This window comes from Nannobrachium achirus, assembly GCF_963921795.1.
Source record: "Nannobrachium achirus genome assembly, chromosome: 22".
Taxonomy (NCBI): Eukaryota; Metazoa; Chordata; class Actinopteri; order Myctophiformes; family Myctophidae; genus Nannobrachium; species Nannobrachium achirus.
The window spans coordinates 22,653,375-22,676,190 of record NC_137829.1 but is presented as its reverse complement, the minus strand read 5'-3'; the positions used below and the strand labels follow the sequence as shown (position 1 = coordinate 22,676,190).

The 22,816-nt window shown below is 42.8% G+C and overlaps 1 protein-coding gene across 1 annotated transcript; it reads left to right on the top strand.

Annotated features, from left to right (window-relative positions):
- Nucleotides 1-637: 637 nt before the first annotated feature.
- On the top strand, nucleotides 638-11,251 carry sona (SON DNA and RNA binding protein a). The gene is made up of 9 exons (XM_080752547.1): nucleotides 638-750; nucleotides 2,230-2,293; nucleotides 2,703-2,910; nucleotides 3,608-3,684; nucleotides 3,768-5,687; nucleotides 7,350-7,731; nucleotides 9,291-9,805; nucleotides 9,999-10,519; nucleotides 10,880-11,251. Exons 2-9 carry the CDS (start codon nucleotides 2,266-2,268, stop codon nucleotides 10,952-10,954), a joined length of 3,726 nt encoding a protein of 1,241 aa, XP_080608673.1. The 5' UTR covers nucleotides 638-750; nucleotides 2,230-2,265; the 3' UTR covers nucleotides 10,955-11,251.
- The last annotated feature ends 11,565 nt before the right edge of the window (nucleotides 11,252-22,816 follow it).

Below are 22,816 nucleotides of genomic sequence, written 5' to 3'. Positions count from 1 at the left end.
AAACGGGTACTGGCCATTTGTACAGGCAGTCAGGCACTTCATCTTAAAGTTCACATATTTTGTTGTGTCCATCCATAATCACAATCATTCATCATTATATTAAGGGTTTAAAGTACTTTACTTGTGGTACTTTAATTACATTTTGATACCGATACTTTTGTACTTTTACTCAAGTACATTTAGAATCCCATACTTTCACATGTAACAGAGACAGAGTATTTCTACTATTCTATTCTATAATATTTATTTTCCCTAATTAGATTTTTTAATGAATGCTTTTTTCTTTTCTACATTGTTACTGACAATTCCGTATGCAAAGTAGCCTACTGTGTTCTGTCTGTCTTTCAATGTTACATGAGATACATAAAGTGGTTCCTGTGTAAATAAGCCGAAAAGCTTACTATTATCTCCTTTTAGTTGACCTTGTACCAGTGATTTGTACTGTCATGAAACTGTACTTTTTCTTCAATCAATGAGTACTTTTTCTGACACCACAAATTTGCTTTGTATGTGTTTTGTAACGAAGGTTCCACTGTTTCATGCGGGCGGCCATGACGGTGTTGCCTTGGCGACGTGACGCTCCCATTCAAACGGCGCGCAGGCCGCATGGCATGCTGGGACGGCCATTCACCATCATGGCGGAGCAGGTAGTCGGCTAACGCTTTAGCAGAACAGCAACACTCAACACTTCTCCTCGGCTTTGTAATCCCACAGACTTCACGGACGGCAGCTTCGGGGTCTCTAAACCGGGTAAATATGCACCATGTAACCAGCCATAACATGTGAATGTGATGCGGCGGACCCCCTGAAGCGAACACCAATGTGTTTTTATAACAGAATGCTAACGTGTGGCTAACATTGAGTAGCTAGCCGTCGAGTTGTTGGATACGGACCACTGTTGAGGCCGCGGCGTGTGTGTGCTTTGCTTTGTTAATCTAGCAAGAATGTACCGAAACATTCTGAAATGTGTGTTGTTGCCGTTTTTGTTCGACTGTATGAAAGGTTTAAATGGTTGGGCGTTGTGTACCGCGTTTGCGCTGCAGTGCAGCCAGTCAGGCCCGGCGTCAGTTCAGTTCCTCTGTTCGGCTTCAGTTCAGGCTTGTTGCGCCGAAACTCATCGATCTGCAAGTTCACAGCGCGCTGGCGCTGCAACGCGCCGTGAACTTGCAGATCAGATGTTTTGAAGTACAGCAACCCCTTTTTGACCCAACTGTGCGTAATATCGTTTCCCTTTCGTGTAATGGTGTGTTCACTTGTAGTTGTTGAGTACTGTATGCTACTCGCCGTGCATGCAATCGTACAATGACGAATTCCAAAACAACTGGGGATTAAATTATTATTATTACTGATGAAAAGTAATGCATTACACCTACAATTGTATCCACAATACTTTTGGTATTGTGGATATAATTGTAGGTGTAATGTATTATTTTAATTTATACTTGTGAGCTGCTTTGTTTGTTAATGTTGTTGGTTCAACATTTTTTACATGTTGACATTGAATGACATAATATATCATGCATATCCCTAGGGTATGACATCAAGAAATGAAGTATGCTAGAGTCTAGCATACTTAATTTCTGATGCAATAAGATTTTTATCAATAACATCACATACAGAACCATTAGCTGCAAATTACAACTCTAGATTAGATGTTGAATCTAGGGTTGCAATAACTCCCATAGGCAGCCAATGCATCAAAACAGTTTTTGCTATCCGATTGTATTAAACAAAGTCAAACTCACCAATATTGGGGCTGTATGGAAAGCTTGGAGTATCCTCTTTCTATCTGCAAAGTGTTTGTTTCATAAAAACCTAGCATATACATGTTATGAGTTACTATCTGTCAATAAATCCGAGCAGACATTTTTTTTTTTCTTCCAAGTGTTGAACTTTGGAAGCAATCGTCCTCTATAACGCAGCACCCCGCTTCCTCCTACATTGTGATATTTAGAACCAGCTGGTACACAGGACCATTAATGCGTGATTTCCCACAAAGCGCTTCCAAACTCCAGCACTTAGAAAAAATAATCACCTGAACTGAATTTCTTGATTGAATCATTCATCGTGAAAATCCTGGTGTAGATACAGTTTTTCTCATCTTCAAGCTCAGAACGCACATTGTGTGCTTGTTGTACAGTAGATGGCTATTATTACTATAATGGCTATTACAACAAAGTATATAAGGTTTAAGTGGTTGATGTCCCTCTCTCCTTGTTTTGAATCCAGTGTGATCGAGTGAAGGGCTGGCACACCAGTGGCATAATGGAGTGTGCAGTGGACATTCCCTCAGGTGAGTGTGTTAGTTTCAGATGTCAGAATATGAGGCACTTTAGAAAAATACAGATAATTCAATTTAGTTCACATCCCAGATATGTTGGATGGATAAATAAACTAGAACAGGAACAAACTAGTTAAACTAAACAAACGTTTTTCCCACAACTAGTGTGGATCTCGGACTTGAGCTGGGGTGGAGTTAAGAAGCCATTGTTCACACCCCTGTGACTGTGGGGCGGGGCACTTCTGTGGCAGCATGCAGCAAGTCTAGCGCTGATTGTTTGCGAGATTAGTCGGGTACACACAAACAGAAATACAGACCCTGTCATAGATGGCTAACCTCTTGCAGAGCCATGCAGTAAAAAGGCACTCTCAATCTAGAATGATCGATTTCATGATGGTTGGGATTTCTGGTGTTGCTGCAGGTGAGGATGAGGCACCCGATAGAGATGAGATCAATTCCAAGGAAGGGAATGAGACGCCACACAAGAAGAACAAGAAGCACAGAAAACACAAGAGCAAGAAGAAGAAGAGGAAGAGGAAGGGAGAGAAGGAGAGCAGCTCAGAGTCTGGCCCAGAGTCGGATGGAGAGCCGCCTCTTCCAGCTAGACCCGTTAGGACCACCAGAGCCAGGTAAGAATACACAGTACACACACTGACAAAGCCAACATGTGCTGTGCAATTCATGTGTGTTGTCCTTTGTGGAATAGACATGTCAGTCACAGAGAAAAGGTCCTCATGTAGGTAATTGTGAAGTCCTGCAAATTGACAAAATGGTTGATTTTCTTTTTTTTTTCTTTTCGTGTGTGTATTTCCTTACACCCTTCTAGAGGGTGGAGAAAGACATTACCATGTCAAAAGCCAACACTTACAGTACATCTACAGTTTCTGTGGCCATTGTTCTCAAGTTTCATCTTCAGATCACCACCAATAGGGTAGGGGTGGAGTTAAAAAGCCATTGTTCACAGACCTCTTACCTGACGGAAAAACATCACCAACTTTGAGAGCATTTTTCTCATATTCATGACACCATTTGAAAGCTTGCATTCTGCACTTTCATAATCTGTAAAAAGCTGTAAAGTGGCCCTATTATGGCAAGTTGCAAAGCCTCTCTACACATTGTGATCTTCTAGATTGCTATTTGTCATATGACAGTATTTAGGGCTTAAGTCAGGGTTCTAGACGGCGTTATCTTCATCTTTTCCTCTTATCTATCATGCATTTTTAATTCCAGCCTGGTATATGCGAGGTCAGTGCTGCTGTGTATAATGTGGTCTTGTGTCAACTAAATTAGTATTGTTAATTGAAGGTATTCTCAATCTCTTTATAGTGCCAGACTTGCAGCAGCTTCAGGGGTTGCAGACCAACCCACACCCAAGGATGAGGGTAAAAAAGATGGACTCACAGGTATATGAACAGACATGCATCTTTCTTGGGATTCCCCTTTTATTTGAATTTTGTAACATTACTTGCGTTACGTTCCTCCTCAGATCGTGTGGAGATAGATGGAGACACGAAAACCAAAAAGCATAAAAGGCATGCTGCAAAAAAGAAGAAAAAGAAGAGGAAGAAGGATGAAAAGCAAGACAAAAAATCTCCTTCACACACCCCATCTGAAAGCAGCTCCGCTTCGGGATCGGACTCTGATGGGGAGGGTGGGAAAGGAGATGGCAAATACTCTCCTGCAACAGCCCCAGACCTCCAAGAACCAGTGTCCAAACTGGGGACCAGAGGCAGACGAGGAGAGGAGAAGGGGGCTCCTGCCCAGAAACCTGAACCAATGGCTGTAAAAAAAGAAGAGTCGCCAGATAACAATGTGTCCCCATCTGCGGGGATGGAAAGTAATAACGGTTCTGTGAAAGATATGAGGTCACCCTCTTCAGGCAGGGAGGAAAAGGTGCAGACGGCAGGTAATGTCAAGACAGAGGGTAACCATGGAGATGGTGGATTTAGCCATGCCCAAGAACTCCCTGACATTATTCCCAAGCAGGAGGGAACTACTCCCCGAGACGAAGCCGGCCTGAAGGATCAGGCCAATGCAGACCAGAGGGTAAAGGTCAAGGAGCGAGAGTCATCAAGGTCCAAGTCTCGTTCTCCTTCGAGAGGCCCAGACATCAGGAGGTCCAGCTCCAGCCGATCACCGACACCGAGTCCTGGTAGACCTCAAACAGCAGGTAAAGAACAGTCAAGATCTCGTTCAAGGTCCGCTTCAAAGGGAAAACGGTCCGCATCGCCCCTGAAAACCAGGCAGTTGTCACGTTCTCGGTCCCATTCTGCGTCCTGTTCTCCCTCTCCCAATCCCGGACGGAGGTCCTTGTCGAAGTCACCAGAATCCCCCAAAAGACCCAGCCGCCTGTCGCGGTCCCCCAAAAGAGGTAGGCGGCCGTCTCGCTCCACTTCTCGCTCCCTCTCGCCGAAGATAAAGAAGGCCAAGTCCCCCGGGAGGCCTAAACGACATTCTCCATCTCCTAGACGGCGAAGGAGCCCCCTATCTGTTTCACCGAAGCGTCGCCGCAGCTCTCCCTCCCCTAAGAGAAAACTGTCCCGATCACCCAAACGCGGCGGCCGCAGGTCCCCCTCCCCTTCTCCTAGGAAACGCAGGTCCCCCTCACCTTCTCCTAGGAAACGCAGGTCCCCCTCCCCTTCTCCTAGGAAAGGTCGAAGGTCTGTGTCACGACCTCGTGCTAGGCGCTCCAGGACCCGCTCCCCTAGACGGGGAGGTGTTTCTGGCAGGCGTTCATTGTCCCGCTCAGTCACTCGGGTCCGCCGCTCCCGGTCCAGGTCTAGACGCCCTCTTCGCCGCTCCTGGACACGCTCCCCAGTACGTCGCAGGCGCTCCAGAACGCCCTCTCCGCCTCGTCGGAGGCGGTCCCCACCCCCCAGATCCCGTCGCTCCCGTTCCATACGCAGGGCCAGGCAGAGGACCAGATCACGGTCCGTTGTGATTCTCAGACGTAACCGCCGCTCCAAATCAAAGAGCGCTCACAAATCCAGAACCCCACCCGCCCGCCGGCACTCGAAATCCAGCTCACCGGTTAGAAGGCGCACGCGGTCTCCCATCAAGAGGAATCGATCACCACCACGGTCCACCAAGCGCTCAAAATCACGCTCTGTCTCTCGGCGGTACAGATCAAAATCTCACTCCCCAGCACCGGCTAAGAGGAGATCGAAAACCCCCAGAAAGAGCAACAGGAGGTCTCTGTCAAAATCGGCCTCCCCTGACTTAAACCGATCTAGGTCCAGGTCTGCGTCCAGTGATGGAGGGTCTGACAGCGCTTCCCCAGCCCGCTCCACATCCTCTTCTCCTGTCAAAAGCTTGAAACCTACATCTTCCAAAATGGACAAAGTCAGCACAGAGCCAGTGGGCAGCGGAATGGCAGCTGGAGAGAGTGGAGCATCTCCGGCAGCAAGTGAGTATCCCTAGCACATCATGTGTTTTTAGATTAAGATTGTTATTACACGACCCTTACTCTGACTGTTAAATTATTATTAATCTTTAGTACATTACTGTTATTGTGCAGAGGGGTTCTTTATCAGATGTGAACCCATATTCTCAATTGTGGTGTGCTTTTGGGACATGTTTGATAATCTGTTCAGTCCTTGGTGCATGCATCTAGTAAAACATAAAGAACAGCAGTTATTGTTACTTCCACCAAGTGTGACATTTGGAGCAAATGCTCTTATTAGCCTCAGTCTGAGGAAGAGCCTTTGCGTTTAACAAATGCACTTTTATGTTTTATTGTATACAGTGTTTCCCAAATTCCCACTGGTTTTTGTGAGATAATTTGCACATTATAAACCTCAACTTGGTGGGGGATTTCAGGACATTGTTCTTGAAAAGTACTGTATATTTGTGGTAATACAGAAAGTATTTACGGTTATACAGATGTATTATCTGTTAGGGCTGCACCTAACTATTATTTTGTTTTATCAATTAATCAAACTAAATTATTTGATGTAACGGTTAAACCTCCACAAAGGATGTGTTGTCAACATGTTTATATAAACTGTTATTTAGGCTGAGGGGGATGGTTTCAGAATTAGATTCTAAACAAAAGATTTCAGAATTGGATTCTAAACAAAAGATTTCAATAGAAGACTAAGTGTTAGTTCTAGGAGGTATTAATAATAGTGTGTGTGTAGTTCTAGGAGGTATTAATAATAGTGTGTGTGTGTGTGTGTGTGTGTGTGAGTCACTCCACGCCCACTCCGTTTAAAGTGTCTGTATTGCGTGCCATCTCAACGATGGCAGGTGAATTTAAAATGGAAATATTTCTCCATGTAATCAGTAAAAACAGTAAAAAATAACTTATTGCTCAACTACAAGGAATAAGCCGTTATTGTTATCAATCAATTCATTTCAATTAGGCATTCAACAAAACATAAACAATTCATGATTTTTTTTCCCTTCAAAGAAAGTGTATTGCTCGAACATAGAGAAAATGATCAATTTCAAAAGGAAAGGCACAGCAAAGTAATCCCACAGGTCAATAAACAAAAAACTCCACTAAGGATTTTACTCCATACTCGGTAACACAAAATGTAAACGTAACATTAATCCACAGTTTAACACTGAGTCAATGAAACTCTTGGATTTTTACCCATAGGTCCACAGTAAAACAAGAAAGTAGGCTGCTGGTGAATCCACCATTCTAATCCCAGACAAATACAAAACAGCTAAAACAGTCAATCCAGTCTTCACCTTCTCCCTGATAAGTTTCCCACTCCCAGTAGTATTTTAAAATAATTGTATCAATGCCATTAGTAGGACTGGACTGGAGAAGTATATAGCTCTCACCCTCTGAATTAAACTGATGCAGAAAATATATAATATGCTAATTTGCCAAATTTCCCTTACTATGAAGGAAAGAACTTGCCATCATATCACTGTCCACGGCATTACCAGGCTAAGAACAACTAAATCCACGTTGAAATGTAAATCTTTGTATTATGAGAGGCGTGACTCCATTGAAACCTATTCCAAAAACAATAGGTGTATGTATTATCACTCCCAAAGCCGCAAATGAGATGGACATTTTTCTCATCATTAAATATTGACATGTACCCTACAGGCCCATGGAAACCAGTACCACTAGCCGGCGCCACTGCCCCACAGCCTGCAGCTTCTAATACAACCTCAGCTCAGCCACAGCCCACGGCCTCCAACAACCACCAGAAAGATGGCACTGGCAGCCCGGCCAGCTCGTCCGATGAACCTGATGGGTCCAGGTCTGGTTCCCCGGAGCCTGCTTCCGATGGTTCCGGTGGCTCTGATGAGGAAGAAGAAACCGCATCCAAACGCCAGCGAAGCTCCTCGCGCTCTGCATCCCCAGTAGCGCAGAAGAAGAATCTCTCCAAGTCCCGCTCACCTGCTGTCCGCAGGAAGCCTTCACGTTCCACTTCCTCTCCTAGACGATCAGTGTCAAAGTCACCGCCCAGGAGGAAGCATTCCAGGTTTGTGGCTTTCTGGTGTCTTGTGTGGCCCACCAGCTCGTTATGTATGTGTGTGTAGTTCTGATTCTGAAAGGTACCCTGTAAAAGTGTTTAACTCTGAAAGTGTACAAATGTCTGAAACATAGACATAGACGCCTCCGCCAGCCTTGGAGCGTCTGTATCGCGGGCACCATTTTGCCGGAGGGCAAGCTTCTGCGTGCGTCACACAAAAGTACGTTCGATAGGCCCAGCTTGATCTAGGTAGGCCAATCAGAGGGAGGTGGGGGCGGGTCTTTTCGTAACCTAGGGTGTGTTCGAATATATAGAAACTGAGGGCTCTGATGTGCCCTCTGGTCGTTGTTTATTTGAAGGACAAGTCTTTAAACGTGGAGTAAGTTATTTGTTTTGGCTCAAGTAAATGTTAAATGGCTCTATATTATGATATTAGTCATTGAGTGTTTGTTCTGTAACAGGGGTCTCCCCGTCCAACTCTTGGTAAACAGAAAATACACTTTCAAATCAAGATACCAATGACTCTGGAAACTCGGGCCTGGCACGCAAAGACATCGGGAATAACTCAAGGAAACTCTGGCTTTGGCAGTAAATTAGTTAAAAAATCACACCTGTGTGTGTGTGTGTGTGTGTGTGTGTGTGTGTGTGTGTGTGTGTGTGTGTGTGTGTGTGTGTGTGTGTGGGGGCCTGGCCTGAACAACAGCGCCCCTCCCTTAACATGTGTGGTCAGAAAAGGTACTACACCACAGGCTTGCGGCTACATACAGACCCACATACAAACAAACAAACATACCTACACACACGGCCACGCTATGGAGACGGTGTGACCACCGCTCAAAAAGCTGGAGAGACAGGGTTATTGAACAAACGCTAGCAATGATTGCTATCGGAATAAAGAGCTTCAACGTTTTAACCAAAAAAGAACATTTTTAATCTTCTATTTGTAGTAACAACTCTAAACTAGTACTTGTTGAATAGTGTCAGCTTATAACAGGATTCAACTGGGGAGAGTCAGATTAAGAAGTCGAATAAATGGCAGCGGATTCAGAAATAAACGGCTTCACAGATGTCAAATGATGGAGATGCGGAATTCAGACTCATTCTAAGAAGCCAAGAAAAAGACTGAAAACACAACGGTGAGAATGGAGAGACATGGAAAGGAGCGGGTAAACTCCACCCTCCATTTGCATAGCACGATTATAAAAACAAACAAACATAGATGCGTATCTCAAACACTTAACAATATATTAAGTATAACTTAAAATTATGATAAACCGTTTGAGCTGGCTTAAAATGTAATACACCCGTAATCTTGGATGAAACCACCCTATCTGGTACACGTACAGTATATATATACCGGTATATATGGTCAAACCACCTTCCAACAAGTCCCTAAAATGTAGCAATATTATATTGTTATAGCTGTAAGGACTTCTGAAGACATTTAAGTATGACATCTGTGAAATTTGACCTAATATTTAAGAGGGACATTTAAGTACTGATATCCAGAAAAAGTATTTAGAGGAGGAAATTGTTTATTCATTCATCACCATTTAACTTTTTTCCAGGTCAAAGTCTCCAGTGAGGAAGAGATCAGATTCTCCTACAGAGAAGAAGAAGAAGAGGCGGTCCAAATCTCGAAGCCCCATCCGCCGCCGCCGCTCCAGTCGCTCACGCTCAGCCACGCGGCGAAGGCGATCACACTCAAAGTCTCGCGCCAGGCCTCGGCGGTCCAAATCCCGCTCGCCGGTACGCAAGAGGCGCTCGCGTTCGCCTGCCCGGGGGAGGAAGAGGTCCAAGTCCCCAGACAGAAGCAAGCGATCAAAGAGCCGCTCCGTGGCCAGGCGGAAGAGATCCAGGTCAGGAGACAGGAGCAAGCGATCCAGATCTCGTTCCAGGCGTCGGTCGAGGTCAAGGGGCAGAGGGAGGCGGCCAGTATTCCGCAGTCGTTCGTTTGACCGGCGGGACAGGTGGAAAAGAGAACCCAGTCACTCTCCGGTTCTTATCCTCCGTAAGCAGAGACGTTCTGGGTCTCGAACACGACGCAGCACTAGCAAGTCGCCTCCACGGCTCACTGACCTGGGTACGAGTGTGATACACACGGGAACATAATGTTTTACTGTGTAATTTTCTGACATCACCAAATACTTTCAGCAGTTGTACTTTCAGTGCACTTTGTTAGATTCAGATGGAGATGTACTATTGTTATTTATGCCTCTGTCCCTCTAACCATTCTCCTTGTGTTGCTCCCTTTTTCCTCCCTTCCTTATTTTCAGACAAGGAGCAGTTGCTGGAGATAGCGAAGGCAAATGCTGCTGCCATGTGCGCCAAGGCCGGGGTGCCCATCCCTGAGAGCCTTCGCCCCAAAGCCATCCTCCAGCTCCCCTTACCCACCCCGTCCCCTACCCCCCTCAATCTGCCCTTACCTCTACCCCTTCCAATGGGCATGGGGATGCCCAACATGCCCAATATGCCCAACATGCAAAATATGCCCAATATGCCCAACTTGTCCAACATGGGGCCAATGGGGATGCACAATATGGGAATGGGGAACATGGGCAACATGACCATGAGCGCTGCTATGGCGAGTATGACGGCAGCCACCATGACGGCTGCGCTCAGTAACATGGGTGCCCTGGCGTCCATGCCACCCCTGGCTCCGCTCCCCACCATCACCAACAAGCCCCCTCCATGCCTCGCTCCCCCGACCCCAACCCTTAACATGGATAACATAGTGGAAGCCAAGAGGAAGGTTACTCAACAGGCTAACATACATACTATCAAGGAGCTCACTGAGGTAAGGGCTCATGATTGGGACACTGGTGTGTGTGTGTGTGTGTGTGTGTGTGTGTGTGTGTGAGAGAGACGGAGAGTGAAAATGTGTTCATATTTGCGTGTGTGTTGTTGTTAAAAGTAGGGCTGGGCAATAATTTACAAAATTGATTTTTCTGATTAATCCCATAACCCTGTTAAAATGGTGCCGTACACATTTTTTGAAAAGCCAATCTACAACGCCTCTTGACAAATTTATTGTTTTACATAATCGAGGCAAAATGTTGAAATAATAGTGCTATTGATTTGAAGTCTTATCTCCCAGCACTGGTTGAACGGTAGTGGATCTATTTGTTATAATCAATGATGTGTCCTGTGTTTGCAGAAGTGCAAGTTGATCGCCAACAGCAAGGAAGAGATGGCCATTGCAAAACCCCACGTCTCAGATGATGAGAGCTAGAACCTCTGCTCCTCAGGGTAAAACCACTAGTTTCAAACAGTTGTGACTAGAGAACCTTCATGTTATGGCAATAATTTTCAGACTTTTAAATACTTGTTATTTTCTATGCATTTTGAATATACTGCTTTGACCCCCATCCCTTTCTTTTAGATTAGGTAGCCACTTTCTTATCAACCACGTCAAGCTATAATCAACCTGTTAATTTTCTTCTAGTTGTTCATTGGCTGTTTACTCTTTAGTTTGTTGCATCTATAAACGAACTGTTCTTGCATGTAAAGAGACATTGTCAAGGAAGTAGTAAAAATTGTGGGCATGTTTCCATACTTTATTTTTCCTTTGGCTTACTATTCACTCATCCCTTTGTGTGTGTGTCAAGCCGTCAATCATTCAGTCTTGTTCTTGCTTGAATTAACCACCTTCAATTAGAATCTGTCCCAGACTATTTCAGTATTTTATCCAAGTAGTCATCTCATCCAACATCAAGACATCATGATAATATAATGTACAAATAATCCAGCAAAGTGGGGAAAAAAGCAAGTTAAAGCATTTTTGTTTTTAATTGAAAAAAGAAACACAATAGATGACACATACATAACAAGCGTGAACAAAGCCAAATGTTTTTTGGTCTTTTGGTATACAGCAACTACCCCAACTGGACCGGATGGGGTGGGGGAAAAAGAACTGCTTGACTGGAGGACTGACCCTTCCCACAGTTCCCTGTTGCAGCCAGGTCACCTGACTGAACCTCTCTAAACTCCAACAGGAAGGATTCCCTAGTTGTCATGGTTACAACAACACAGGAGCCCCGGCAACAGCCACTGCCCCATTTAGGTGTGTGTGCGAGCGAGCGTGCGTTTGTATGAGTGAGTGAGCATCTGGATTTTGAGGCCTGTGATTACCACTGAGGGAACGGAACACACCGACTGTGTGTACAGAGCAGTTTGGACTGTATTGTGTATGAGTGTGTACATAGACATGACAAGTGACGACACTCCAGTGTATGCCGCTTACACAGGTGGCCACACTGGGTAAACGACTGAAGATAAACTAGTGGCACAGTTCTTTTTCTTTTTTCTTATTTTTTTTTGTAAAGATTCGCTTCTCTAAAGGCATTTTACATTCATTTGTTTTCTTATGGGTTGTTATGGAGCAGCGACTGGCCTCTCATGTCCCTCTAATAATACCATGAGGTTGTCCCTCACCCCTGGTTGATGAAACTGGGTTTGGACGTACACTGATTCACAGACCTGTTGTTTGCAGACATGAACAGAGCAGTAATAGGTTTTCTCCAGCCTAGTAGTCACTTGGACAACAAAATCAAGTTTGCTTTTGGCTTGTGTGCTGAAACTGTTGGAAGAGCTCATGGTTGGTCTGACATTGAAGGAAGGGAATGGCTGATTCGATTGGTTGCAAGGAGGAGAGGGTGTTATAGGTTTGGAGTTTGGACAAAAAACTTGCCTCTCTTCACAAAACATGGCTGTACAGATGTACTGTCCTAGGTGTTTTTTCAGCAACTTTTTAAAATGGTATGAAGATGATCTCTTATTCTAGTATTTGAGTCAGGTTTTATTGTTACTTTATAGTTTTGATTCTCCTTATATCTACATTTTGTTAGTAATTCATGGGCAATTTTCCATTTCAGTAAAGATAAAACTTTTGCTTTATGGAAAAAGCTTTTTCCATAGTGCTAAAATGTAAATCCAATATGTTTTCAAATAGACTTTTGTCCAAATTCAAAAGTACAATACTTGGGTAGCAACAGAAAGAAGTTAATACGTTTTTGCGGCTGGAATTCATTCTGTTCAATTCCTTGTCAGTTTAGAGTTGCCATAGTTTTTACCTCAATCAGACATGTATGAGTCGATGCTCAGTGCAATTCAGCAGGTCACATGTATTATGTGCAGTCTGGAAACTTGCCATTTAGTATGCGAACTGTTCATTACAATTTAATTTACAATGTTTCTTTGTGTTTGAAAGGTAGCTAAGACAAAGGGGAACACTTTCCATTGTGATGGCTTTATATTTGCAAGTGGCAGTTGAGATGATTATAGGACAGTAAATATCCTGTAGAAATAGTCATCTTCTTGGAAGGGTAGTTTCAGTTTTGCAATGTATTGAACAAACCCAGATCTTGGCGCCAAGATGCTGTGTGCGAAACCTGCCCTCAGCTATGAATAGGACGTATGGTCTTGAGACTCTAGTCTTATGGCCATCGAGGTCTCGCCGACATTCAAGTAGTTCACTACGCCCACTAGTGTCAGATAAGTACTCGGATTTGAAGACACATTGTCAATAACATTGTTTGATTTGGCTTGCTTTTGTAGTGTGGAAGAACATATACTGTATATTATGAACTGTATTGTACATTTTCTCATTTCACTGACCTTGAATATGGATTCCGTTATCTAGGGTTTCAGAGTAGCAAGTTAATCTGTCTAATTGAATAGAACTGGCACTATTATTGAGAATACTATTTAAATCGGAGCAGATGGTCAATATTCGGCGTATGCAACAGCTGGCAAATTTGAGATTTGGCGAACATTGTGTGATGATGTCCAAATTGTCACAAGATTCCTCTAGCTAAAGAATGCCAAGAAGCTTTTGGATGCCATGCTCTGAATTGGCAGTGCTTTCTTTTACTCTGCTTTCTATAGCACAGCACATCCAACGTATGGTGCTTTTCCACTGCATGGTACCAGTCCAGCTCAACTTAAAGTACTTGATCTAAAGTTTTCCACCACCGATGGGATCGGATCTTGCGAAGTTGAACCATCTGCATAGGAGTGTGCTAAACAGTGCTACAGTTACAATATTATAATGCTGTCTGGAAATTATCTCTCTATACAGTACAACAACAAAATGTTTTTGATAACCTTTTTAGGCAAGAAATGGGTCATGCAGTTGCTGCAGCCGTACTCTGCAGCAGTTCCACACAGCCTGACCACCGACACCACCACAGGATCAGCCTGAAAACACTGCAGTACATTTGGACATTTTAAACCAGAATACGGAACTTAAAATCATCCTAAAAAATACAAATTGTTTTGTAAGATGCTCATACTGCATTGTTAAACTGATGCTCACTGGGTTGTAGTGTACGTAGGATGTTATGTACATTATTTATATTGTAGTTTGCTGCAACAATGGCCATCATGTACTGTATACCCGCTCCACACATGTCACCTGGTAAAGCCTCAGCTTTCTAATAACCTCGAGTGGTGACAAAGTACTAGGTATCTTTGCCCAGTGGAAAACCAAAAAGTTGAGTTGAGCTTGTTACCACGCTGGTGGAAAACTGCCCTTCAGCTCAGCCTAGTCAGGCCCAGCATTGGTCTCCAATGTGAACACTATCATTTCAGCTTAATTTCAGCAACTACGATTTCTAATAAGATTTGGTTTCTATTGGCTTTTAGTAGAACAAAGACAACCTCGGTGCTTTTGAGAAATGTGGCAGGAATGTGATTTTGCTTTTTTTTTTTTTTTATATCCTATGATTCTTGGACACTTGCTTCCCATTCATTTCCAGTGGAAACCTTTCCTTGTTTCTCCCTTTCCCATTAATTCACACTTCTCTGTGTTGTCGCAATCACACCCCTGCCTTGCCCAGGGCTATATAACTGTGGAAGATTATCTGTGAAGGTTTTGTCAAACTCTAGTGATTCTGTACCTAATAGTGTTTAACTGTTGAATTCCTGGTGTAATCTTAGCTATTTTAATGACAGAAAAAAAAAAAGATGCATTTTAGGATTTCCCTTTTTCTTTGGTCAATTGGGTATGACATGGCTTGCTTTGTACATAAATGTGTTGATGATTATTAAACCCTTTAAAATGATCTACTCTGTCATTTTTTCTTCTAAGATGTAATAACGTAACATTAATATAAATTAATTTAAAAAAGTGATAAACTGAGTTTTGATTTAGATTACCTGTGAAATCAATACCACCTGGGATTTATATTAAGCTTTTCTGAAAATAGTACCCAAAGTATCTTTATTAGAGGGGGGGAACTAAGATAGAAAAGTACTTGTATGTTAGTTCCCTTGACTGATTGATTGATCAGTAAAATATATATGCCATATAAATGTGAAGGCTCACCTAGTGGGTGAATGGGTGGGCTGTGAACACTTGATTTTCCAATGGACCCTGATCCAGAAAAGGTGGGTCAAAAGCAGTGTTCATTTTGTCGACTAAGACTAAAGGTCTAAAAGACTACAAGATTTTGATATTTGTCGATTATAACGACTAGACTAACACATTAAGAAGACTAAGACTATTATTTGTGTTATTCATAAGAAAATCTAAGTCTAAAGACTAATGGCTAAAAAAAGAATTCACTGGTATGTAACTGGTATGTAATTAAAGACAAACACATCTTTTTTTCTTTAGATTTGAGAATGGCACTCGTCTGTTTTCAAATCTTGTTGGTTTTGAACAGAGTAGCAGACAGTGTCAGATGACTATTATTTGCAGAGCAGAGATTTTGTACCTTGCAGTGGCACTGTGGCCTAACAGATGAAGACTAATTAGACTAATCCCAAAAGACAAATATTTTGATATTTAGTCGACTTAAGACTAAACTAAAACAATTTCGGAAGACTAAGACTAAATGGTGTTATTCAAAAGACTAAGACTAAATCAAAATTAGCTGAAAAAATTAACACTTGTCAAAAGGGGGGGGAAAAAACATTTTTTGTGTTTAGTGTCCTTGAAGCTTACCCATGAAAATCCTGGTGTGTGTTTTTAGTAAATAGATTTGGATTCTCTAGAATAAAGCATCAATAACCAGCTCCGTATCCTAGTGGTTAGAGTTTCAGCCCTGAGACGGGAGGTCGGTGTTCGATCCCTGGTCGGGTCATACCAAAGACTGAGAGAAAAATGTGACCCCAGTGCTTCCCTACTTGGCATCAAGGGTTGGCAGTTGGCACTCAGCATAAGTCGCTGCGACATACTAGCTTCATGTCCAGGGGGTGTACTTGTACATCAACCTTCCTCACACTACAGAAACAGGAGATGGGCTCCTGCCCTATGGGCCTCATGGCTCAGCAAGGCTTACTTAATACTGAAAACTGTTGTGACATGACATAATGGGACTTTCATTTACCCAAGTTCTAACAAAATGTCTGGGAGATTCGGCTCTTCATATACCTTTCTCTTGGTCTGGACTCATTTACCAAAATGGTGTCCATAACTATACCACATTTCAATGGATTATAAATATTCATCCTACAGTTAAAAAGATTACCACTGTAAATATCAAGTAAACAGCTCATTTTTCAAGTTTCTTCTTTTTCAATGAAGCATCTAAAGAAGTACTCAACTCCAGACTTGCGTCAATGTATAGATACTCCTTGTCAAACATTCAACTACAAGTGAAAGTTAGCTCAGTCAAATGCGTATTGAGTTAAAGTATTGGAGTTTTGCTTAAAGAAAATACATAAGTATGCAAAAGTACGTGCTTAAAAGAATTATAAGTATTCAAAAGTACAAATTACAAAGTATTTTCTTTTTATTTCTGTTTTAATATGTTATGTTGTATTCAAATGTAGAATGTAGAAATTCAAACATTTTCTCATTTTTTGTAAAATATCTATAGTGAAAATACACGATCTAGCATTGTGCGCTTGTAAACATGCTATTTTCACAAAATTTGATACAGGGCTTCCTTGAAACGGATTGTAGTCCAAAGTACAATATTTGTATATTTGAGGAATATACAATATTAAGTATTAAAAAAATACTTGTACTCATACTAAAGTAAAGTACAGATACTCAAACTCTACTTAAGTAACAGTGCTCAAGTAAATACATTTTCCACTACTGGTAAATGTATAGTTGTATAAAGGAGTGAACACACACAGCTGGTGGCAGTTCACAATAAAGCCCAGAAGATGTCAGTGTGTCTCTGTTTAACATCTTGATCATTATAGGCCTGTCTAATGCCTTTTCTTTTTCATCATCCACTTTAAAAAAAAAAGAGTAATTTATGCTAAGTTGGTCATATAAACCCAGTACAAATTCCTGACTTCATCTTTGTGGCTTTATTGTCCATAATATAATGTCGGGGTGCAACTCAATAACAGCCAGGAGAATGAGACTTGCAGGACACTGCCGAAGACACCAGGAGCTGCCAGCCAGCGAACTGGTCCTGTGGGAACCAACACATGGGCACCGGTCACGAGGACGTCCCACACTAACATATATGTGGATGTACTCAAGAAAGATGCAGGAGCGCAAGGCACCAACGAGCTGGCCAGATGTATGGAGAACTGGGATGCCTGGAAGCGACGATGGAAGGCTTGTCTGAAGACGACGAGAGAGAGGTAAACTCAGTCGGGGTGAGCTTGTAGAATTAAACAAAAGTCTGACATGAAATGAGGTTGGGAGGCAAAGTCCAGTTTCTCTAAGGCCATCATCTCATCATGATCAATTTGATCTAGTATTGGATTTGCATTCATCAGGGACATTGCCATGGTGATGGGGAAAATGCTTTCGAGTGTGGCTGTTTGGGGAGTTGCAGATGGCTGTAAATGTGATTACTGAAATGAGATTAGAATGAGCACCTGCTCCTAACAATATGGCCATCTTTGTTTTCTTGGAGCCTCTATTTCAAAGTAATTTTGTTCTCCTGATGCTACCTGAGTTTTAGTTTTGGGGATCTAATGCATCATGTCACGTGGTATCATGTTGATGCAGATTGGAATATCAAGATGTGTGCTGAGAGCATCAAACTTAAGCTAAAATCATCCCTTTCTCTGTGTCATGTTTGCAAGATTTTGATGGGTAGATTTGATAGGCTAGGTGCATCAATGAGTCTCAACCATAGACTAAAACATTTTTTTTGCACAGGGTCTCAACTAATACACTTATGCTGTGTTTCACTTTGAGCTTCCAGTCTATGAAATGAATGAATTATGTATGCTCTGAAGGAGGTCTGATAGAACGAAGGTGCAAATAAAGTGAATCAATGCATATGTCCAAGTTTGCAGAAATCACTTCTATCAAATAGGATTTGGAATGAAACTGTGAACTTGATTGGATCTTGTCCAGTGGAGGTTATCGATTGTCAATGGTTTGTGCTCCAGTGGATGCTTTCATATTTGGCACACTACACAGAATGTGTAATGATGTAAGTACACATGTGCAGGTCAGCCAGGACAATATGCCCCTACTAAACCAGGCATCACGTTTCTAGTGCTTAGCTGAACCCCCCCCGCAAGCCATCGCTCAGCAAGTGCTGACCGATGGCTATTATGGCTTGCTATAGGATCTATGATAAAAGCTTTCACTGTGATATGGACCCCAATTGTATGACCTGGACTTCCGCTTATTCGATCAACAAGATTGTGTTTGTGCTCGTCTCTGGCCGATACCCAATAATATAGAATATTGCAATATTGGTCACCATAGGCAATATTCTTCACAGTATTGAATGTAGATATACATGCCTGTGGCTAATTTTGTATGTTTCCCAAGTGTGTGTGTGTGTGTGTGTGTGTGTGTGTGTGTGTGTGTGTGTGTGTGTGTGTGTGTGTACTTGTACGCGTGTCATGGGCTACAGGCCACAGAGCTGTTAATAAGCCTGGGGGCAGGGAGGTAGTTACACTCTGATCTTGTGCTCTCCTTGCTGTTAAATACAGATTATGAAAGGGAATGTATAATTGTTAGAGAAAAACTGAAGTCTCTGCGGATTCCCATGGAAGCCAAATGTATACAGCTAAAGACAGAAAGTGTAAATATTCTATCAAAGTAAACTATGGATTTCACGTATTATTAATCTGGTAGAACGTTGGACCAACATTCTCCCCTTTGGCACGCGTTTAAAAAGGTTAGAAGTCATGAAAATCACTAAGACAAGTGAAAATAGCAGCTCGTAGATCTGCTTAAAAAAAGACTTTCTTATTCTATTTGACAATTTGGCCAATGTTTGACAAATTTTTATAGATGATTACTTTTGATGCAGTAATAGTATTTTCTTTCTTTCTTTTTTAGGTATGCCTATTAAAAAGGTCTTAAAAGTCCTTAAATTGTCACTTCACTGTCATCTGGGGACCTGCACAAAATCATGGTCCCGACCCAGAGGTTGAGAACCACCGAAGTAGAGATCAGATGCAGCTCAAATGTAACTGATAACAAGGAAGGATGTGCCACACCCTGTAACCCTCTAACGTTTGGTGAATATGGGCGAACATTTGGCGGATTTAATAATCTATTTTTAGCAAAGAGATTTGGTGTAGAGCGGAGGGGACACATGCATTGCCAATATTGTTCAGCCACTTTGTTCAAGTGGTTAAACAAAATGTTTATTCACATGCCACACTGAGTGGCAGGTCCCATTTGTTTTAAGATTAGTATGCATCTTCTGCAGACCTGTTGCAATAACAGACTATAAAGGTATTATGTCTGAGCGTGTGAATCCAATTTACCTGCTGTGTGTGCAATTGCGTGTGTGTGTGTGTGTGTGTGTGTGTGTGTGTGTGTGTGTGTGTGTGTGTGTGTGTGTGTGTGTGTGTGTGTGTGTGTGTGTGTGTGTGTGTGTGTGTGCCTGCAGGGATGTATCCTGGACAGATCATTTAAAATGTGAAATCTGGTGACCTGTTGTCAACACTTCCTTACAAATTAATTTCCTTTATATATCTTAGATACATACATATATATATACATACATGCACGCACGCACGCACATACATACATACATACATACATACATACATACATACATACATACATACATACATACATACACACACACACACACACACACACAAACTATACAATTTTACCTCCAATGTATAACTTGTGCAACTGTTCAGTTTACATATTCTACCTAGACTGACTGATTCCAGTCAATTAACTTTTGCAATCTGATCACCAAGAATTAGCTGTGTGTGTGTGTGTGTGTGTGTGTGTGTGTGTGTGTGTGTGTGTGTGTGTGTGTGTGTGTGTGTGTGTGTGTGTGTGTGTGTGTGTGTGTGTGTGTGTGTGTGTGTGTGTGTGTGTGTGTGTGTGTGTGTGTGTGTTGCATACTGAGCAGCCATCCAGGGTCATGGGAGTTAGCAGATCAATGTCTATGGGTCGATGGATGGCTGAGTGCTTTGCAATAGCCACTCAATCCAGCCACTCTAACCAATGTGCCATGCAGCCATGCAGGAATGGAGGTCACAAGCACAGGTTTCCACAGCCTCTCCTCAACTTTCCATTAAAAATAAACAAACACTCTTCTTGTCCCAGATCCCCTTGCAGTGAAACTAGCCTAACAGTAGGATGTTAGGCTGACTAACGAAGAATAACAGAAAAGAGGATTTCAGACAAAAGCCAAAGAGAGGAATTAGAGAGAAAGGAAGAAAGGACCGGCAAACAAAGACAAGACTGGAAGATGCCTGGTATTACTGAGGAGGATTTGGACCATTATCCTTCGAACAAGGTGTGTGTGTGTGTGTGTGTGTGTGTGTGTGTGTGTGTGTGTGTGTGTGTGTGTGTGTGTGTGCGTGCGTGCGTGCGTGCGTGCGTGCGTGCGTGCGTGCGTGCGTGCGTGCGTGCGTGCGTGCGTGCGTGTGTGTGTGTTACTAAAAAGTATGCTGTTTTTGTACAGTATAGGCTATGTGAGTCCATGCATGGATGTGTTAAAGCGGTATTTTCCCCGGTGTACTCAAACAAATTGTCTGTATTCCAGGCACATCTACTATCATTCCTTTAAAGGGATCAGAGAGAATCACTTAACCTTAACCATCCCTATATCCCTATTTTTGAGCGGTGGTCCATAGCATGGCCGTGTGTGTATGTGGATCTGTAGCCGGTGTATCCGTGTATGTATGTATGTATGTGTGTGGGTCTGTAGCCTGAGTACAACTGAGTGACCAAAGAGGGTGCTGTTGAGTAAGTCTAGCCTGAGCATCAACTCAAAGCTGAAAGAAATGTTGGCCCGGTTGCTGCGAAACTGCACACACACTATCTGGATGCCAGAGCTGAACCTATGCCCCAATTCTTTCTGATAAGCCTGTTACAGCACCACCATGAGGCCGATCTTTGCTAAACAAATGTTTTTGCGACCGTAACGCAAGTTTGTGCCGTATTTAGAAGCTCTGACCTGACGGTCGCCACTCGCCATTGGCGTGTTACTTGTTATATTTGATATTACTCCTACAGATTTGTGCCGAAGAATGGAAATACTCAAGTCAAAGTACCTCAAAGTTAAGTCCAGCACTTATTGGAATTGTCCTTATAGTTACTTTCCATCACTGGTGTTCAGAATGTATGGCTGGCTGTGCTGGTGGATGTGCGGCAGCATTGTGTATTGAGGAGAGTGGAGGAGGAGTTGGATGTGGTCAAAGAGCATGACTGCTGAGGTCAGCCGGAAAGATGGTCCTTTCCAATCTATAGCACATCAAGGTAGTGTACCATGTGCGTGTGTTTGTGCACACCTTTTTATCTGTGTATGTTGGTGCACATGCACGCTAGCCACATGGAGGCAACGTTCCAGTCTGTTGCCCTCGACAAGGGTGTGCATGTGAAAGAGACATTGAGTGTGTGTGTATATGTACGTGCACTCATGTCAGTCGCAGGGGCCGTTCCAGTCCATTGCTCACAACACAGCAGCAGTGGTAAGTAACTAAGTACATTTACTCAAGTAATGTACTTGAGTACAATTTTGAGTTTTTTTTTACTTTCCTACTACTCCACTACATCTCAGAGGCAAATATTATACTTTTACACCACTACCATTATCAAACATATAATTTTCCAAACTCACTCACGCTCTAACGCTCTAACGCTCACGCTTATCTACGTTTATCTATTCACTCGCTTCAGCAACTGATCCCAAAGTTCACATGGTATTGGCCATTAGCATTATACCAACGCTGACGGAGCCCGAATTTCATTTCTCCCAAATTAAAGCTGTTTCTTCCAACGGGTATGAAACTCTCTCTCTCTCTCTCTCTCTCTCATCTTCCAACGGGTATGAAAAAACTATGCGGAGCGCGCATACATTATGCCTTACATTATGATGCTACCACATATGCTCCCACATATTCTCACGCACGCACCAGTTACAGTAACTTTCCCCACAACCCACACTCTGCACATATTTTGGAGCACATATCTTCGAACGGGTAAGGTCTAGTTAGAATTATTATTACAAAACATACATTAACCACTTCAGCCCTACATTATACATTTCCATCCATTTAGCCGATCTGGAGGCTCATAATGCGACGTGGTGTCTATGACATCTGACATCATATCATAGACATGGACGGATTAACCCCCGCGAGGGCCCCTGGCCGATAATTTTTTAGGGCCCCCCCACCCCCCACCAGAAGCATCTGTAGACAACAGAGTAGGGGCCCACACATTTGATTTTTGATTAAAATATACATTTAATTTTGGTAAATTGTCAATGACCACGCGGGCCAGTTCCCCCAAGGGCCCCTGAGAGCCAAGGGCCCCTGGCAACGGCCCCACCAGCCCAATGGTTAATACAGCCCTGATCATAGATACAATCCATAGACTGTAGAAAAATATGGACGAAGCGAAGCCATTGGTTTCTATGCAGCGCAAATGGCCATTTCTACCCCTTGGAATGGGTGTCGCCATCATAGAATTGTAAAGGCATCAGAGATGCTATTGGCTGCCAACGGTCACGTGCAACGCAGGGATACATGGGAGAATGTGGTCGGAGCCTCCCGAAATACAGCACACGAAGAAGAACACAGCCGGCTGGTATCAGTTTAGTTGGCCACGCCCCCCGCAACTTTATCATTTATTTTAAAATACATTGTTCCACATTTCGACAAAACAAATATGATGGTGATTGAAAGGCAATTTTTAACTAGCGATAGGAACCATACAGTATTCATGAAAATG